Source organism: Macrobrachium rosenbergii, chromosome 29, assembly GCF_040412425.1.
Source record: "Macrobrachium rosenbergii isolate ZJJX-2024 chromosome 29, ASM4041242v1, whole genome shotgun sequence".
In the NCBI taxonomy this organism is placed as follows: Eukaryota; Metazoa; Arthropoda; class Malacostraca; order Decapoda; family Palaemonidae; genus Macrobrachium; species Macrobrachium rosenbergii.
The window spans coordinates 4,284,212-4,300,555 of record NC_089769.1 but is presented as its reverse complement, the minus strand read 5'-3'; the positions used below and the strand labels follow the sequence as shown (position 1 = coordinate 4,300,555).

General features: G+C 36.1%; 1 protein-coding gene across 1 annotated transcript in view; it reads left to right on the top strand.

The window, feature by feature from the left end:
• Positions 1-16,344, top strand: part of LOC136854341 (insulin-like peptide receptor) — a 46,196-nt gene that overhangs the window by 27,083 nt on the left and 2,769 nt on the right. Inside the window, exons 17-30 of the mRNA XM_067130639.1 lie at positions 375-538; positions 1,334-1,433; positions 2,073-2,157; positions 2,767-2,843; positions 5,130-5,214; positions 5,389-5,552; positions 6,088-6,254; positions 6,699-6,852; positions 8,850-9,015; positions 9,312-9,546; positions 13,149-13,305; positions 14,048-14,219; positions 15,136-15,272; positions 15,948-16,147. Coding sequence (XP_066986740.1) covers positions 375-538; positions 1,334-1,433; positions 2,073-2,157; positions 2,767-2,843; positions 5,130-5,214; positions 5,389-5,552; positions 6,088-6,254; positions 6,699-6,852; positions 8,850-9,015; positions 9,312-9,546; positions 13,149-13,305; positions 14,048-14,219; positions 15,136-15,272; positions 15,948-16,147 — 2,063 coding nt within the window. The remainder of the gene's footprint in view (positions 1-374; positions 539-1,333; positions 1,434-2,072; positions 2,158-2,766; positions 2,844-5,129; positions 5,215-5,388; positions 5,553-6,087; positions 6,255-6,698; positions 6,853-8,849; positions 9,016-9,311; positions 9,547-13,148; positions 13,306-14,047; positions 14,220-15,135; positions 15,273-15,947; positions 16,148-16,344) is intronic.

The window sequence follows — 16,344 nt, the reverse complement described above, 5'->3', positions numbered from 1 at the left end:
TGAGATAATTCATTGTTGAAATTTGAGGTAATTCAGGTATGAAACCGAAATAAGTCAGTTTTGGAACAGAACATTCGTCTTCGGAACTAAGATCAATCATTTTTGAGACTGAGATCATTCATTTTTGAAACTAAGATCATTGTTGTCATTTTTTTGTGAAAGAGAAAAATATTAAATCAGATTTTAAATTGGTCAGTAACTGGTTTGCTATAACACTTCCTATATACTGATAACGACGACAGGAAAAGCTTAATCCCTTCCTGAGAAGTAATTATGGATTCTAGATAACGTTCTAAAAGAAATCATATCATAAGGATAAAATTTTTAAAAATCAATTTAAAACAAAAAATAAACTTAACATTCTCAACTCGCAGGATGGCATGAGCACGACCACGAACCCGTTTGAGGACGCCGAGGCTTCGACGGAGCCGATCCCGAAGGACTCGAAGGAACCCTCCCCATCTTCCCTCAAGGCCCGAAGGCAACAGCTAAAGAAAGAGATAATATTTGAGGATGCTCTCTTCAGCCTAGTTTACACGTAAGTTCCTGATGATCCTGAGATAGTGAAATGCTAGCTTGCAGAGTTACAGCTACGGCGAAAAGACTTCAAAAATGTTTCTTTATTTACAGTATTTATTTATTTCATGAAGTCGAGTACACACTGTGAGCCGTAACTTTCAATAGGGTGATAATTGTAATAAAGTTGTCCCTAAATTATCACATCTGTTTACTGATCAGTTAAATCATTTTAATAGCTTTTCATTATGTAATTTTCTTGGTGATGCATTCTGCGTGAAAATCTCTTTAAATTGAATAGTAATTATATTTTGCAGCTTACATTTGCATAATTAGTAAATTGACGCCTTAATGTTAGGATATAGGCTTTATACAGCCACCTTGTTATCTATCAGATTATACATCATCCTATTAAAAATGCGTTTAATGTTCTTTTTTAATTTTCTGTAAAAGAAAACTATTGAGATGGTTTTGTCTATCCGTCCCCACTTTTTCTGTCCGCCCTCAGATCTTAAAAACTACTGAGGCTAGAGGGCTGCAAATTGGTATGTTGATCATCCACTCTCCAATCATCAAACATACCAAATTGCAGCCGTCTGGCCTCAATAGTTTTTATTTGATTTAAGGTTAAAATTAACCATAATCGTGCGTCTGGCAACGATATAGGGCAGGTTACCACCGGGCCGTGGTTGAAATTTCATGGGGCGCGGCTCATACAACATTATACCGAGACCACCGAAAGATAGATCTATTTTCGGTGGCCTTGATTGTACGCATTTTTTATTTGTCCTTGTCCCACCCACATCCTTTTACGAAGGGGGAATGGACCTGAGCAGGGGAGAGACTTCAGTGATGACAGCATCTGGGAGTATGACGAATACGTCGGCAGCTCCGAACTGGATCAAGTCGCTCCAAAGGCAAGTCCCTCTTGATCTCTTCATCTCTCTCTCTCTCTCTCTCTCTCTCTCTCTCTCGTGAGAATGGCTTACTCAAGATCTACAGAACGGTGTCTTTCATGTTACCTTTACGGATTTTCTAAGACTAAATGTCATTACGTTAATCACGGGCATATAAACAGTATTTAGACGTCTCTACATGCATCTTAGACACCCTTTCCTGTGAATCGTAGAAATAGGGAGAACTTGAGAGGGCAATAGCAACCGTCTTTATTTTGTCGTTCCTTCTTCTTCTTCTTCTTCTTCTTCTTCTTCTTCTTCTTCTTCTTCTTCTTCTTCTCACGGCTTTGGTCCCATCTTTCAATGGGGTCTGTTTCCGGCAAAGTAGAAAGAGCAAGTGAGCCGGTATGAAGATAAATTCCGACTACTACTACTACTAATAATAATAACATGATTCTAACTTTTACTACATTAGTTTCAATCTGTGGAATCGGCTGTCTTCGCCAAATGCCTTTTAATTAAAAGCGTGTTTGCTTGTCTTATTGTCCTTGATTAGATATACCTGTTCTGTACTTAATTTATACTTGTAAATAAATAAGATTTTCTTTATGCTACATGAATACGAAACTGAAGGCCATTTCTTTTTGTTTATCTCTTCAGGTACCAGAACCGTCACCAACAAAATACATAAACCCGGACACGGTAGACCACACGAACAGGTATATGTTGGAAGAGAACCATCAGCGTAAGTCCTTTTCATGACAAGAACAGCTGTTGCCTTTGACGCTCTCCATTTACGTAAACCTCAGTATTTTAAGTACTCTGTTTCTCTTTAGTTTACACTGGAATCAAGCACGAAAATTATTGTTGTAGAAAAAGGATATACCGTATGGGGTGGTTAAAGATGGATATGTCATACACTGCTGGAATAAGTGTAGATGACAATTACGGTAACCAGTTATTATAGAACCTGTGCAATTGCTCGTGGATGTGAAATCAAACAGATTTATTTTGGCTTAATCCAACTGCTAGTCAGTGCACCTGACATGGCGTCCCGTCGGCCCCTAGCTACAACTACTGTTTAACCTTTCTCTTTATATACCTCCATTATAGCTTCCTTTCTTCAACCTTGCTGTCCAACCCCTCCAACTATTATTCCTTAGTGAACCTGTGAGGTTTTCTCCCAGTTCCTCGGTCGAACGTGGCCTAGTGTTTTGCTTGACAGCCTGAATTTCATAAAACCAGATCAGTTCCACTCGCAGACAGTCGTGAATCTACCTGTGCATATTGAATAGATATCCATATATGAATAGATACATTATGTTGGTATGTATGGATTTAATTCATATTCCAGGAGAGTGGACAGAAGCCACCAGGAAGACGAATCTCACCATCAAAGGACTTCAGTCTTACATGCGGTACTTAGTGGAGGTAAGGAGTTCATTTTCACCTTTTGAACAAAGTCGTGATTCTACGGAATAAACAGCATTTGGAGTGGAGTAGATAAGATTTAGGCCAGAGGCCAAACGGTGGGAACTATGAGGTCATCCAATGCTAAGAGGGAAATTGACTGTAAGAAGGTTTGAAAGGCGTAACAGGGGGAAAACCTCTCAGTTGACTTTTTTAGCTTGACAAATTTGTGTGCATTTCATAAACTGGATCTCTGTACCAGGCTGAAATTGCGAGAGAGCATCGCAAGCACCCTGGAAGTCCTTGAAAACATAAAGATGTTAATTAGGGAATAGATGATTGCCCTAACACAGTCATTAGACGTTTCGACAACAGGCTTTCAAAACCTTGTGACAAATTTTTTTTGGAGCTACGAAAATTGGCTGAAGGAGTGAGTCACAACTCCAAATTTAGCTGAAGGAGTGGGTTACAGCTCCATATTTAGCTGAAGGAGTGAGTCACAGCCCCATATTTAGCTGAAGGAGTGAGTCACAATTCCATATTTAGCTGAAGGAGTGAGTCACAACTCCATCTTTAGCTGAAGGAGTGAGTCGCAGCCCCATATTTAGCTGAAGGAGTGAGTCACAGCTCCATATTTAGCAGGAGTGAGTTGAAACTCCATATTTTGCTGAAGGAGTGAGTCACAACTCCATATTTAGCTAAAGGAGTGAGTCGCAACTCCATATTTAGCTGAAGGAGTAACATTATCATTCCGCAGGGGGTTGGTGCCGTCATTGCACCTCACGCGGTCCACTGTAGGCATTACTTAAGGTTACTTGTAGTATCCCTTCGGCCCCTAGCTGCGACCCCTTTCATTCCTTTTACTCTACCTCCATTCATATTCTCTTCCATCTTACTTTCCATCCTCTTCTAACAATTGTTTCAACATTATTTTCATCGCTGAATGACATCATAGGTCCCAGCGCTTGGGCTTGGGCCTAAATTTTATATTCCAATTCAAATACAAATTATCATCCTGGAAGTTTGCTGCTGAAAATTATATACATGCTGTGGCGTTTACATGCACACACGCATAATATGTGAATAATTATAATTCTAAATTTCGGACCCATGGCTCGACCCCGATTTCATTCCAGTTTACGGGTCATGATTATGAAAAATAAAACATCAACCGAATTTGGATAGCAATTATTCTTTTCCATCGTTGACCTTCCGGTGATCCTCAAATTTTCCATATCAGCAGATGGTTGAAACAGTTTTTATTTTAGTTTTCTGAAAAGCTGAATGACGGCTTTGTCTATCCGGTCCGTCCATCCTCAGATCTTAAAAACTACTGAGGCTAGAGGGCTGCAAATTTGTGTGATCATCCAATTCAAATCATCAAATGATCAATTTGCAAGTTTCTGCCTTGTAGTTTTTATTTACATATTTCAGGATAAAGTTTTAACCATGCTTCTGGCAACAATATAGGACAGGTCACTACGACCGGCTGAGAGTTTCATGGGCCGCGGCTCACACAACATTATACCGAGACCACCGAAAGATACTGTAGATCTATTTTCGGGGTCCTTGATTATACGCTGCACAGAAACTCGATTGCATTCCATATCTGCATCCACTTTTCAGCCTTTTATTTCACCTCTAATCCTGCATCCTAATTCATTTTCTAGCTGTCCAACACCTCTGACTGCTACACTCAAGTGCAATTGTGGGGTTCTCCCAACTCCACCTTCAGATCTATGTACTTCATTTTCCTTATTTTCTGATCTCATTATCTTGCTGTCCAACCGCTCCAACTCACCCTTTTCACTGTCTTAAGCGCTGAATGGCCGAAAGTGCCCCACTGACTAAATTTGTAAATCAAATTCACATTTGGACAGTCTTTTTTTTTTTTTTTGTAGGTTTCTTCGGGAAGCTAATGTTCATTTTATCATCTTCCGTATGAATGCCCCATATTCTGAATAATAATAATAATAATAATTTTTTAAATTAATTTAAAAAAATATATAGGTCAAAGATGATTCTCCCTCCGTCTTCCGCACGAGGATATAAATAGTTCTCTAGTAAAAACAATTTCCTTGCATTTTTATTTTATGTGATTTTCATTGGTTTTGACAACCAGTTAAAAATCACAAAAAGTATTATTATTATTATTATTATTATTATTATTATTATTATTATTATTATTATTATTATTATTATTATTATTATTATTATTATTATTATTATTATTATTATTATTATTATTATTATTATTATTATTATTATTATTATTCGAAGAATTTTCCATTTGAATCTTCCCTACAGGTGGTCGCGTGCCACGGACCCAAAGGAGACCTAGTCCTCTGTTCCACCGGACCCAGAACCATTGCCGTCCTCACATCAAAGAAAAGTAAGTCGGTGTTTCTTTATCACTTTCCCAGCAGTCAGATCAACTAACACCTGATTTAGTCACAGACCTGATTCATTTATTCATCGCCTCCATTATGCAACCCGCTCCTGACCTATTCATCAACTTGCTGCATACCCAGATAGTTGATCCATCCCGTAATGTATTCGCGGACAGGTGGCTCCAGCGAGGTGACCGACTTGTCCGTGCTGGACAGCCCACAGGCAGGTGTGCTGAGGCTAAAATGGAGCTCTCCTGGGCGGCTCAACAGGGAGCTGGTCGCGTTCATAATCACGCTGCACCCTCAGAAAACCGCCAGGCGGTATTGGCCGACGGAGAACGTAAGCAATACTTCTGGTTTGCTCGCGGGAGGAACTTAGTTTTTTTTTTTTTTTTTTTTTTTGGCAAGGTCTTTTTGTTCTTGTTTGAAGTGGCAGATGTGTAATTGGATTTTTTGTGAATTATTCACTCAGTTATTGTTATTCATTGAATGGAGGATGAATTGAATAAAATAACCCTTCTGATTTTGTGATTACTGACAAGTGATGTAGAGCATTCCTTCATAAAAGAGGATTACAAACTTTCGTAAGGAATTTTGATATTATTATTATTATTATTATTATTATTATTATTATTTTATTATTATTATTATTATTAACTAGCCTTTGGTCAATTTACTGTAAAGTCAAGATTCGTTATATATGATATATATATATATATATATATATATATATATATATATATATATATATATATATATATATATATATATATATATATATATATATATAGAGAGAGAGAGAGAGAGAGAGAGAGAGAGAGAGAGAGAGAGCTTATTAATCAGCATGAATCACTCATTCCATATTCGTCCCCCAGAACTGCACAGAGTCCTGCATCGGCGCTCGAGAGTTCAGGGAGAATAACGACACTCACGAAATTCGGTTGTGCGATCTGGAGCCGGGAGTGTACGTCCTCGGCGTCAGAGCAGTCTCGAATCCCCGTCGTCTTCCAACGCCTACGTCGACGTTTGGATCAAGGGGAAGGCAAGAGCAGCTTAATTGTCTTTTATATATATATATATATATATATATATATATATATATATATATATATATATATATATATATATATATATATATATGTGTAGGGGTACAAATGAGACGCAATCTAGAAGAATGGTGAAAGAGTTTAGGTTAAGTTAGGTTGGTTAGATTAAGTTCGAACCACCAGATGCCTAACTTTCGTGATGACTTCGTTTTAATTTTTATGGGATGGATGGCTGATCCGGCAAGTGTTCTTTGCCAGCTTCGATTTCTGAACTGTCTTTGTTAGTGCGAAGACTGGAGTTCTTTTTCTATTTAGGTAAAATGTCACGTTCCCTAGTTATCACTATTCCTTTGATTTCTAGATTCATGTCAACTTGTTTTGTCAGTCTAGCGTATGTCTCTGGTTTTAAACAACCTAATCCAGTTCCTCGGTTCATTCAGCACTGGTCATGAACACACGGTTATGATCCGAGACCATTTACTTTGGGAAAGAAAAAATGGTCCACGTACAGTGTATAAAGAAGACTTGATTATGAATCACAAACGAGGCATCATAAACGAAATATTGGGGCCACTTCAGTTTCGTAAAGACCAAGTTTGATGGTTACTCCACTTCGTGAATTTTTCTCACATATGTTTTTCTTTTTTATATAAACACTTGGTCAGTTTAATCTGCGCAGTCAAGATTACAAGAAGTTCGAGTTTTTCAAAATTTCTCAGCTAGGATGTGGTCTCTCCTTGCTCTCATTTTTCATTTTGTTTTTCTGTCAAGTTGATTTATAGTTTTATTAGACATAGATGTGCCTTTTTTATTATTACACATTGATGTTAGAAATATATTCATATTCTATATTAACATCCTCTCTTCGTATTGGAAAATTTTCTTGACAATTGCTTTGCCATGAGAAATATATTCATTCCTTTTTTTTGTACTTCGTATATCATTTTAACGGCTGCTTAGGAAGTTTGGATCCCTGAAATTTAATCCCACGAGGCATTTGCAAAATCATTACTCGTGTTAAAGCAGTTTGAGTTCATTTGATGTCTTCCACAATAAATTAAGTTACTCAGTTAACCTTGAGTTAACCTCCTGTGGACGGCGCTTACTTTCGTTACCTCTGTAAGAGCACTTTTAAATGTTTAACCAGGCCAAGGACGAACACACTCAACTCCTTTAAGTCTCATATAGTAATATAGTATGATACCTAATTTCCCTGCCTGTCTTAGGGAAATTCCCTAGACATCCCCTGGTTTTAGCATCTACCTGCGAGAAGCGCTTGTAAGGGATTTGTATTTGTCAAAATTTCAATAGGGAAATACTTCACCATTTGGTTGCTCGTAGTTAATGCCTGAGTGTTCCTGCTAGGAAAAGATGACAAATTTTCACTTTTCCTCTTAATGCAGTGTGTAATTTGTTTGTAATTTTCTTCTCTTGTGAGCCGAAATGAGTAGGCTCTAAGCTTTACTCGAAGGTTTGTACTGAGTTTTTCTAGCATCTTGCTAGGGTAATGGCCACGCGGTTTTACCTATTTCAGGGAAATGTTCGGTTCTCCTACATTTGACAGAGCAATTTTTTTTTTTTAGGGCATTATGTAATTATTTTCTTCTTGAAGGGTACTTGTTCATTGTTTTTGTTGATGGCATCATATTTATTTCATGTTCTCTTACAGGTTAAAGCTCACTTTCTTAACCTTTTATATAGAAACTATTAATAATATTTTATAGAGCAATGCCAGACCGTTCCATCTCACTCTGTGTTCCTAAATTTATTAAGACATTAATGTTTCTATCTTCCTTTTATATAAATTATTTGAATTTCTCACTTCGAGAAACCAGCATTTCAGTGATTGTTTCTATCTTTTAATGGGAAATTATTTAAATTTCTCACAGTGATAAAGCAATATTTCATTGTCTATTTATAGTACAGCATTGCGTCCTTGCGTGACTGCCCTTGACAAACTTTTCCCATGTTCCTGACAACTGTTTTCCTGTTCATGTAGGGCAACGCCATGATTTTCTTTCGGCCGTTCAAGTCATAATCATCTCACTGGCTTGTCCACAAGACTAACTAACATCCCATCTGATATCTCAGGTGCACTTGAATGCCATTTCCACTCTGCTAAACACCTGTCGGTAGTTGTAACACCTGCCCTCGAAAAAATAATCATTAACTAGTGTTATTTTACTTTTTTATTCTGCCTTCCATGTTTTCATGTCTTTGTGATGTTGGATTACAAGTGTTGTCCTTGCCCTTATGGTAAGAAGATGAGTCTTGTCAGATTAGCATTGTTATTGTTACTGGTGCTGTTTTGTTGGTTAAAGGTTTTATTTTCTTCGCTGTTATAGATTCACTCTGAACAGTCATATTAGAATTGTTGTTGGTGATCTCTTATATAAATATTGTTATTTATATTATTATTATGTGATTGTTGTTTTGATTATTATGGCTGACTTGTGTTATAATGATTATCATCAATATAACTGATGTTCCTACCACAGCACCTGCTCCTCTTATTATTATTATTATTATTATTATTATTATTATTATTATTATTATTATTATTATTATTATTATTATTATTATTATTCCAGATGGAGACTGCCACTGTCTTTCCAAGCACCACAATATGGACTATGGTATTAGTTTTCACCATTATCCTGATAGCATTGGTAACGTTCTTCTTCTTCAAGAAGACCCCTAAGAAGGACTCTGACTCTGACGACCATGCATGGAATGAAGCCCCTGCCGGAGATGATGGTTAGTGCTCCAAAGAAGTCTCTCTCTTTTTTCCATTTTCCCAATATATATATGTGTGTTTTTCGGGCAGAGTTGCCCCCTTTCACAATTTATGTTGTAGGCAATCGCCTTTGTGGTATTGACTTCTTTGGTGTTACACTTTTTCATATTTCCTTCTGTTTTCAACAATTCTTCAAAGCTCTGGGTAAGTAGACAGATTCGCGGTGTGTTTCCCATTTATAGCCACGGTCCTTTTCGCCTAATCTAAGGCTCTTCGTCATCGACAAATAATCCTCTCAGTCGTTTCATTCCCTCAGCCGGTTCGTCCTCGACAAACGAGTATCTGCGACGCATGTTCCCAGAATCCCACATCCTGCAAAGGAACGACCTCAAGATCCAGTTCCAAAACCAGCTGGGGAGTGGCCACTTCGGCAACGTTTACGGGGGCGTGCTGAGCGTCGGTGACGCCAGGTCCTCCGTCCCAATTGCCGCGAAGGTCATCTCTAATTGTCGGTCCAAGAGCGAGATTTTGAACGAGGCCAAGATCATGCTGTACGTTGTCGTACTTTTCTCTTTGTCCTCTGATTTCATTTTCAGTGTTTTTTTTTTTTTTTTATTTCACTTGCAGTTTTCTCTTTTTTTTTCTTGTGATTTCATTTACAGTTTTTCTCTTTTTTTTCTCTGATTTCATTTACAGTTTTCTCTTTTTTTTTTCTCTGATTTTTTTTTTTCTCTCTGATTTCATTTACAGTTTTCTTTTTTTCTCTCTGATTTCATTTACAGTTTTCTTTTTTTTTCCTACAGTTTTTTTTTTTCTGATTCATTTACAGTTTTCTCTTTTTTTCCTCTGATTTCATTTACAGTTTTCTCTTTTTTCCTCTGTTTTCATTTACAGTTTTCTCTTTTTTCCTGTTTTCATTTACAGTTTTCTCTTTTTTCCTCTGATTTTCATTTACAGTTTTCTCTTTTTTCCTCTGATTTCATTTACAGTTTTCTCTTTTTTTCTCTGATTTCATTTACAGTTTTCTCTTTTTCTCTGATTTCATTTACAGTTTTCTCTTTTTTTTCTCTGATTTCATTTACAGTTTTCTCTTTTTTCCTCTGATTTCATTTACAGTTTTCTCTTTTTTTCCTCTGATTTCATTTACAGTTTTCTCTTTTTTTCTCTGATTTCATTTACAGTTTTCTCTTTTTTCCTCTGATTTCATTTACAGTTTTCTCTTTTTTTTTCTCTGATTTCATTTACAGTTTTCTCTTTTTTTTCTCTGATTTCATTTACAGTTTTCTCTTTTTTTTCTCTGATTTCATTTACAGTTTTCTCTTTTTTCCTCTGTTTTCATTTACAGTTTTCTCTTTTTCCTCTGTTTTCATTTACAGTTTTCTCTTTTTTCCTCTGTTTTCATTTACAGTTTTCTCTTTTTTCCTCTGATTTCATTTACAGTTTTCTCTTTTTTCCTCTGATTTCATTTACAGTTTTCTCTTTTTTCCTCTGTTTTCATTTACAGTTTTCTCTTTTTTCCTCTGTTTTCATTTACAGTTTTCTCTTTTTCCTCTGATTTCATTTACTGTTTTCTCTTTTTTCCTCTGTTTTCATTTACAGTTTTCTCTTTTTTCCTCTGTTTTCATTTACAGTTTTCTCTTTTTTCCTCTGTTTTCATTTACAGTTTTCTCTTTTTTCCTCTGTTTTCATTTACAGTTTTCTCTTTTTTCCTCTGTTTTCATTTACAGTTTTCTCTTTTTTTCCTCTGATTCATTTACAGTTTTCTCTTTTTTTTCTCTGATTTCATTTACAGTTTTCTCTTTTTTTCTTCTCTGATTTCATTTACAGTTTTCTCTTTTTTTCTCTGATTTCATTTACAGTTTTCTCTTTTTTTCTTCTCTGATTTCATTTACAGTTTTCTCTTTTTTTCTCTGATTTCATTTACAGTTTTTCTTTTTTTCTCTGATTTCATTTACAGTTTTTTTCTTTTTTCCTCTGGTTTCATTTACAGTTTTCTTTTTTTCCTCTGATTTCATTTTTTTTCTTTTTCCTCTGATTTCATTTACAGTTTCTCTTTTTTCCTCTGATTTCATTTACAGTTTTCTTTTTCCTTTTTTCCTCCGATTTTTACAGTTTTCTCTTTTTCTGTTTTCATTTACAGTTTTCTCTTTTTTCTCTGATTTCATTTACAGTTTTCTCCTTTTTTTTTTCCTCTGATTTCATTTACAGTTTTTCTTTTTTTCTCTGATTTCATTTACAGTTTTTCTTTTTTTCTCTGATTTCATTTACAGTTTTCTCTTTTTTTCTCTGATTTCATTTACAGTTTTCTCTTTTTCCCTCTGATTTCATTTACAGTTTTTCTTTTTTCCTCTGATTTCATTTACAGTTTTCTTTTTTCCTCTGATTTCATTTACAGTTTTCTCTTTTTTCCTCTGATTTCATTTACAGTTTTCTCTTTTTTCTCTGATTTCATTTACAGTTTTCTCCTTTTTCTCTGATTTCATTTACAGTTTTCTCTTTTTTCCTCTGATTTCATTTATAGTTTTCTCTTTTTTCTCTTAATTTCATTTACAGTTTTCTCTTGTTTTCTGATTTCATTTACAGTTTTCTCTTTTTCCTCTGATTTCATTTACAGTTTTCTCTTTTTTCTCTGATTTCATTTACAGTTTTCTCTTTTTTCCTCTGATTTCATTTACAGTTTTCTCTTTTTTCTCTGATTTCATTTACAGTTTTCTCTTTTTTTTTCTCTGATTTCATTTACAGTTTTCTCTTTTTTTCTCTGATTTCATTTACAGCTTTCTCATTTTTCCTCAGATTTCATTTACGTAATTTACCCGATTGTATATACAGGTTTTGGTTATACCATAATGTGTACTAATATGCCGCTTCATATAGGCTCCACCCACATGCGCAAGTTTGTCTGTGCAGGTAGTAGTCATGTGAAACATTTTTGCAGTCTTTAAATATTCGTACATTACACACAAACGTACATCCACACATGAAAATTAACTTTGAATTATTTTTGACTGCTTTTACATCTGATGATAATAAGATGGTAAAAGCCATGTAAAAATGTAAAAGGGTCATAACACAGTGTCTACCGTCAGTTTTTTTTTCTCTATAACAGAACACGAAAAACCCCTCGGTAGAGAATGAAGAAGGATGTGTATTGCTGAGCCTGGATTAGTGATGTTAGGTGGTAATAGCTATTGTTATCTATGCAGGAAAAAACAAAATTGCTAGTTTAATGAGTCAGTGGCCCCAGGAAATTCGGTGTGTCGTCATGTGACACCCCCTTGCACACTTTCAAGTTAGGCAGTTTGTCCATTCCGCTCGGCAAATATAGCTTCACGCTCAGCAGTCTTAATTTCCCTCCTCCGAAAATCATCTCTCATTATATGTGGTTGCTTCTTCACATCGACCAGTTCATTCGTAATTTTATGAAGCCCAAAAATACAAAACGTCTATTTCCTAATGTTACGGAAACACTCCATGATGCTACTGCGGCCGCAGTACAGTAAAGTGACTGAGAGAGAGAGAGAGAGAGAGAGAGAGAGAGAGAGAGAGAGAGAGAGAGAATGTTAAAAAAAAGTAATGAGTCTTCAACTGCTAGGCTACAGAAATAAGTACCTGTTTTTTAACATGCTTATGATTGAGTTAGAGAATCATGATAGCCACACACACACACACACACACACACACACACACACACATATATATATATATATATATATATATATATATATATATATATATATATAGATATATGTATATAATATATATATAATATATTTATATATATATATATATATATATATATATAATATATATATATATATATATATATAATATATATATATGTATAGTATATATATATAGATATATATATATATATATATATATATATATATATATATATATATATATATATATATAGTAGTATATATAATTATATTACACATATATATATGCATATGTGTTTCAGTATATATATTAACCTATTTCAGTAACGAACACAGTCTTTCACTAATGAATCCTTACATTCCCTTTAAAAGAGCGAGTACGATCTTAAGCCATATCGCATAAGCTGCCAAAGACATTAAACATTGCCAACCAGCACCTTTAGAAAACTCGTTGACAGACCAAACCTTAACAAGGGCGTTTCCTCCACAAGGGAGCTCGACTGTCACCACCTGGTCAAGCCCTACGGGGTAGCGGCAGGGCCCTCCGAGGTATACCTGGTCATGGACTTGGCCCTGCAAGATCTGCGCTCGTACCTGGAGTCGCTCCGACCTCGGGACAATAGTATATTCTCCTCGCTTACTCTTGAGGTTGGTGGCGTTCTTTGCGCTTCATTATTATTATTATTATTATTATTATTATTATTATTATTATTATTATTATTATTATTATTATTATTATTATATTATTAGTAGGCCCTCTTTCAGACATGGAGTATTGAAGGTGATAGCTGCTTCAGTTGCGTTGAATTTTTATAGAGTTTTCTGCATCTTTCCAATGACTGATTTTTCAGGGTTACTGCACTCTGCCAGTAACTCGCCGATGCTTGCCATGTAGGTATTATTATTATTATTATTATTATTATTATTATTATTATTATTATTATTATTATTATTATTATTATTATTATTATTATTATTACTGTTTAGGAAGGAGACCGTCTCGTAAAGATATTTTATTAACGATTATGGTTTAGTCTGTAGTAGAGTTTCACTAATATAAATATACAGTTACGCATACCAAGTTTAAACGTAAAATATGGACATATTTTGCATTTCCTGGAGGAGGAGGAGGAGGAGGAGGAGGAGCCAGAAAAGATGAGAAGGGAAAGGAGGAGGAGGAGGAGGAGGAGGGGAGGAGGAGGAGGAGGAGGAGATGAGAAGGGAAAGGAGGAGGAGGAGGAGGAGGAGGGTAAAATAAGGAGAAGGAAAAGTAGGAGGTTGATGGTAGTCAGCTGAAATGCACAGTATTTCCGAAACAGCGAATGGGAACTTCACCCTACACTGACGCTTCCCTTTCCTCATCCTACTGACGTTCCCCTCTCCTGAACAGCAAGTGTGTGCCCTGGCCATCCAGATTGCCGATGGAATGGCCTACTTGGCAAAGCGTGGCATCGTCCACAGGGACCTGGCTGCCCGAAACTGTCTGCTCTTCGAGAACCTTCACGTCAAAGTGTCGGATTTCGGAATGTCTCGGGTCACCGATAACAATTACTATAAGATAAGTAAGTAGTCTTCTCTCTCTCTCTCTCTCTCTCTCTCTCTCTATTCAGGTCTTACTGTGTTGCAGTTGTTGTAAGTAGGAGTTGTTCTTAATATAAGAAAACTAAATATATAAATAAAACTAGATATATAAATAAAATGTTTATAAAGAGTCGAACAAAAAGACAGAATCATGTAGTTATTATTTTCCAGCGTCACTTTTCATCTGACAAGCTCAGTTAACAAAACTCTTTTCAGTAAAAAGTTGTCATAATTCTTATTATCCTTTGCATTCAGACCTTCCCAAACTTTATGATGCACCACGTAGTAATTGATATATAGCTAATTTTAACAGGTTACCTTTTATATGAAGTTCATTTTATTCATGCTGCTACCAGATTGTTGAGTGGCCTTCCTAGCCCCGTAGTTGAATCTTTGGAACTTCAGAATTTCTTGATCCAAATGCATATTTGTTGAGTAAGCTGGCATGAGTCTCACTTCGAAGTTTATTCGTTATCTTACTGATTTTACTTTGTAATTTATCCTTTTTTTGTCATAGTTTATTTACTCCTCAATTTTTCTCTGGACTGAGTTGCTTTCCCTGGTGGGGTCCTTGGATTAGAGACCTTCTGCTATTCCAGCGATAGTTCCATCTTGGTTTAATAATAATAATAAGAATAATAATAATAATAATAAAATGAAGAAAAAATTGGCGCGAGAAATTAAAAGTGGAGTGCAATTTCCTTAGAGTTTTTCGTATACCCGCGCAAATGTTACTTGAGTTGCAAAATTCATTTAAACCATCCATGATTCGTCCACATACCCTATGAAAATACAAACAGGACAGCATAATGTTCTAAAAAGACTTATAGTCTTGTTTATTTCCCCTTAAAGAATGACGCCAGATAACTTAGCCATTCATTCGCTCGTTCCCCACAGAGACCACGATAAGTGTCCCAGTTCGGTGGCTGCCCCCGGAGTATTTCAATCACAAAAGGGTCACCAGTCAGAGTGACGTGTGGAGTTACGGCGTCGTCGTTTGGGAAATCCTGACGAAGGGAGCAACGCCTTACAAGGTTTGGAACATTTTTTTGTTTGTTATTATTCAAGTTTTATTCACATTTAACTTCTGGGATGAAATATCTTCGTGCGTAGAGACTGTCGCCTCTTGAAAATAGACGAGTTTTCCCTTCATTGCTCAGATGCCTGAATAAGCCTCGTCTCTTTCCTTGTCTTTTTAGAGTCGTTTTCTGTCGTCACGTTAACAGATGGCGCTAAATACATTTTTGTAGCAGACTACAGCTTACTGCTGGCTAAAATGCTGAAAAGATCAAAACTAGGGGAAATAATATGTACAGACAATGGATATATATTTCTTTAGGTGCATCAGTCTTAAAGATGATAATTAAGTAAGCACAAATACTTGGTAAATTAAGGTTTACTCAATTTGTGGTGATGGAAATTAAATAAACGACACTGGGACTACTTTCGCGTCTTGGCACTTTGACCCAAACTGTTGTGGAATTCCTCAAATACTGTATTCTGTGGTAGGGGCTGAAATGCCTTCTGTGTATATAGTTGTGATTTTTCAGTTCTTTGTAAATGAGTTTGATGTAAATGAGTTTTAGAATTTATGAGCTGACACAGCATTTTAAAGCTCACCTTTTGATACTTGATGTCCCAACATTAGGTAGCAAAGATCCTGTGAAATTTTGCGCCTTTGTTTCATGACGGTCCTTATCCTGTTGCAGAGAGTCCCAGACCAGAGGATATGGGACCACATTTCCGAAGGGAACACCCTGGAATCGGAGATAGCCAGTGACACCCCACACTCCCTGGCTGTCCTGATAACCAGTTGCTGGAACAGGGTCGAGAATCTCAGGCCCTACTTCCCCCAAATAGTCCAGACTCTGTACTCTCAGACCTCGCCCTGTTTCGCTGAGGAATTCAGGTAAAGCAGTGTTTTCTCGTTCTGCATTTTTTTTTAAGCTTTGAAGTCCTTTGGATGCTCGCGGCCTTCGAGTGAGAATGATATTGTTCTAACGAACGTTACAGTGACTTCGAATCTGTTCGAAGCGATTTAAAGAAATCTCACTGTCATTCGTTGAAATAAGTCATTGATATATAAAACTATTTAACATGAGCCTG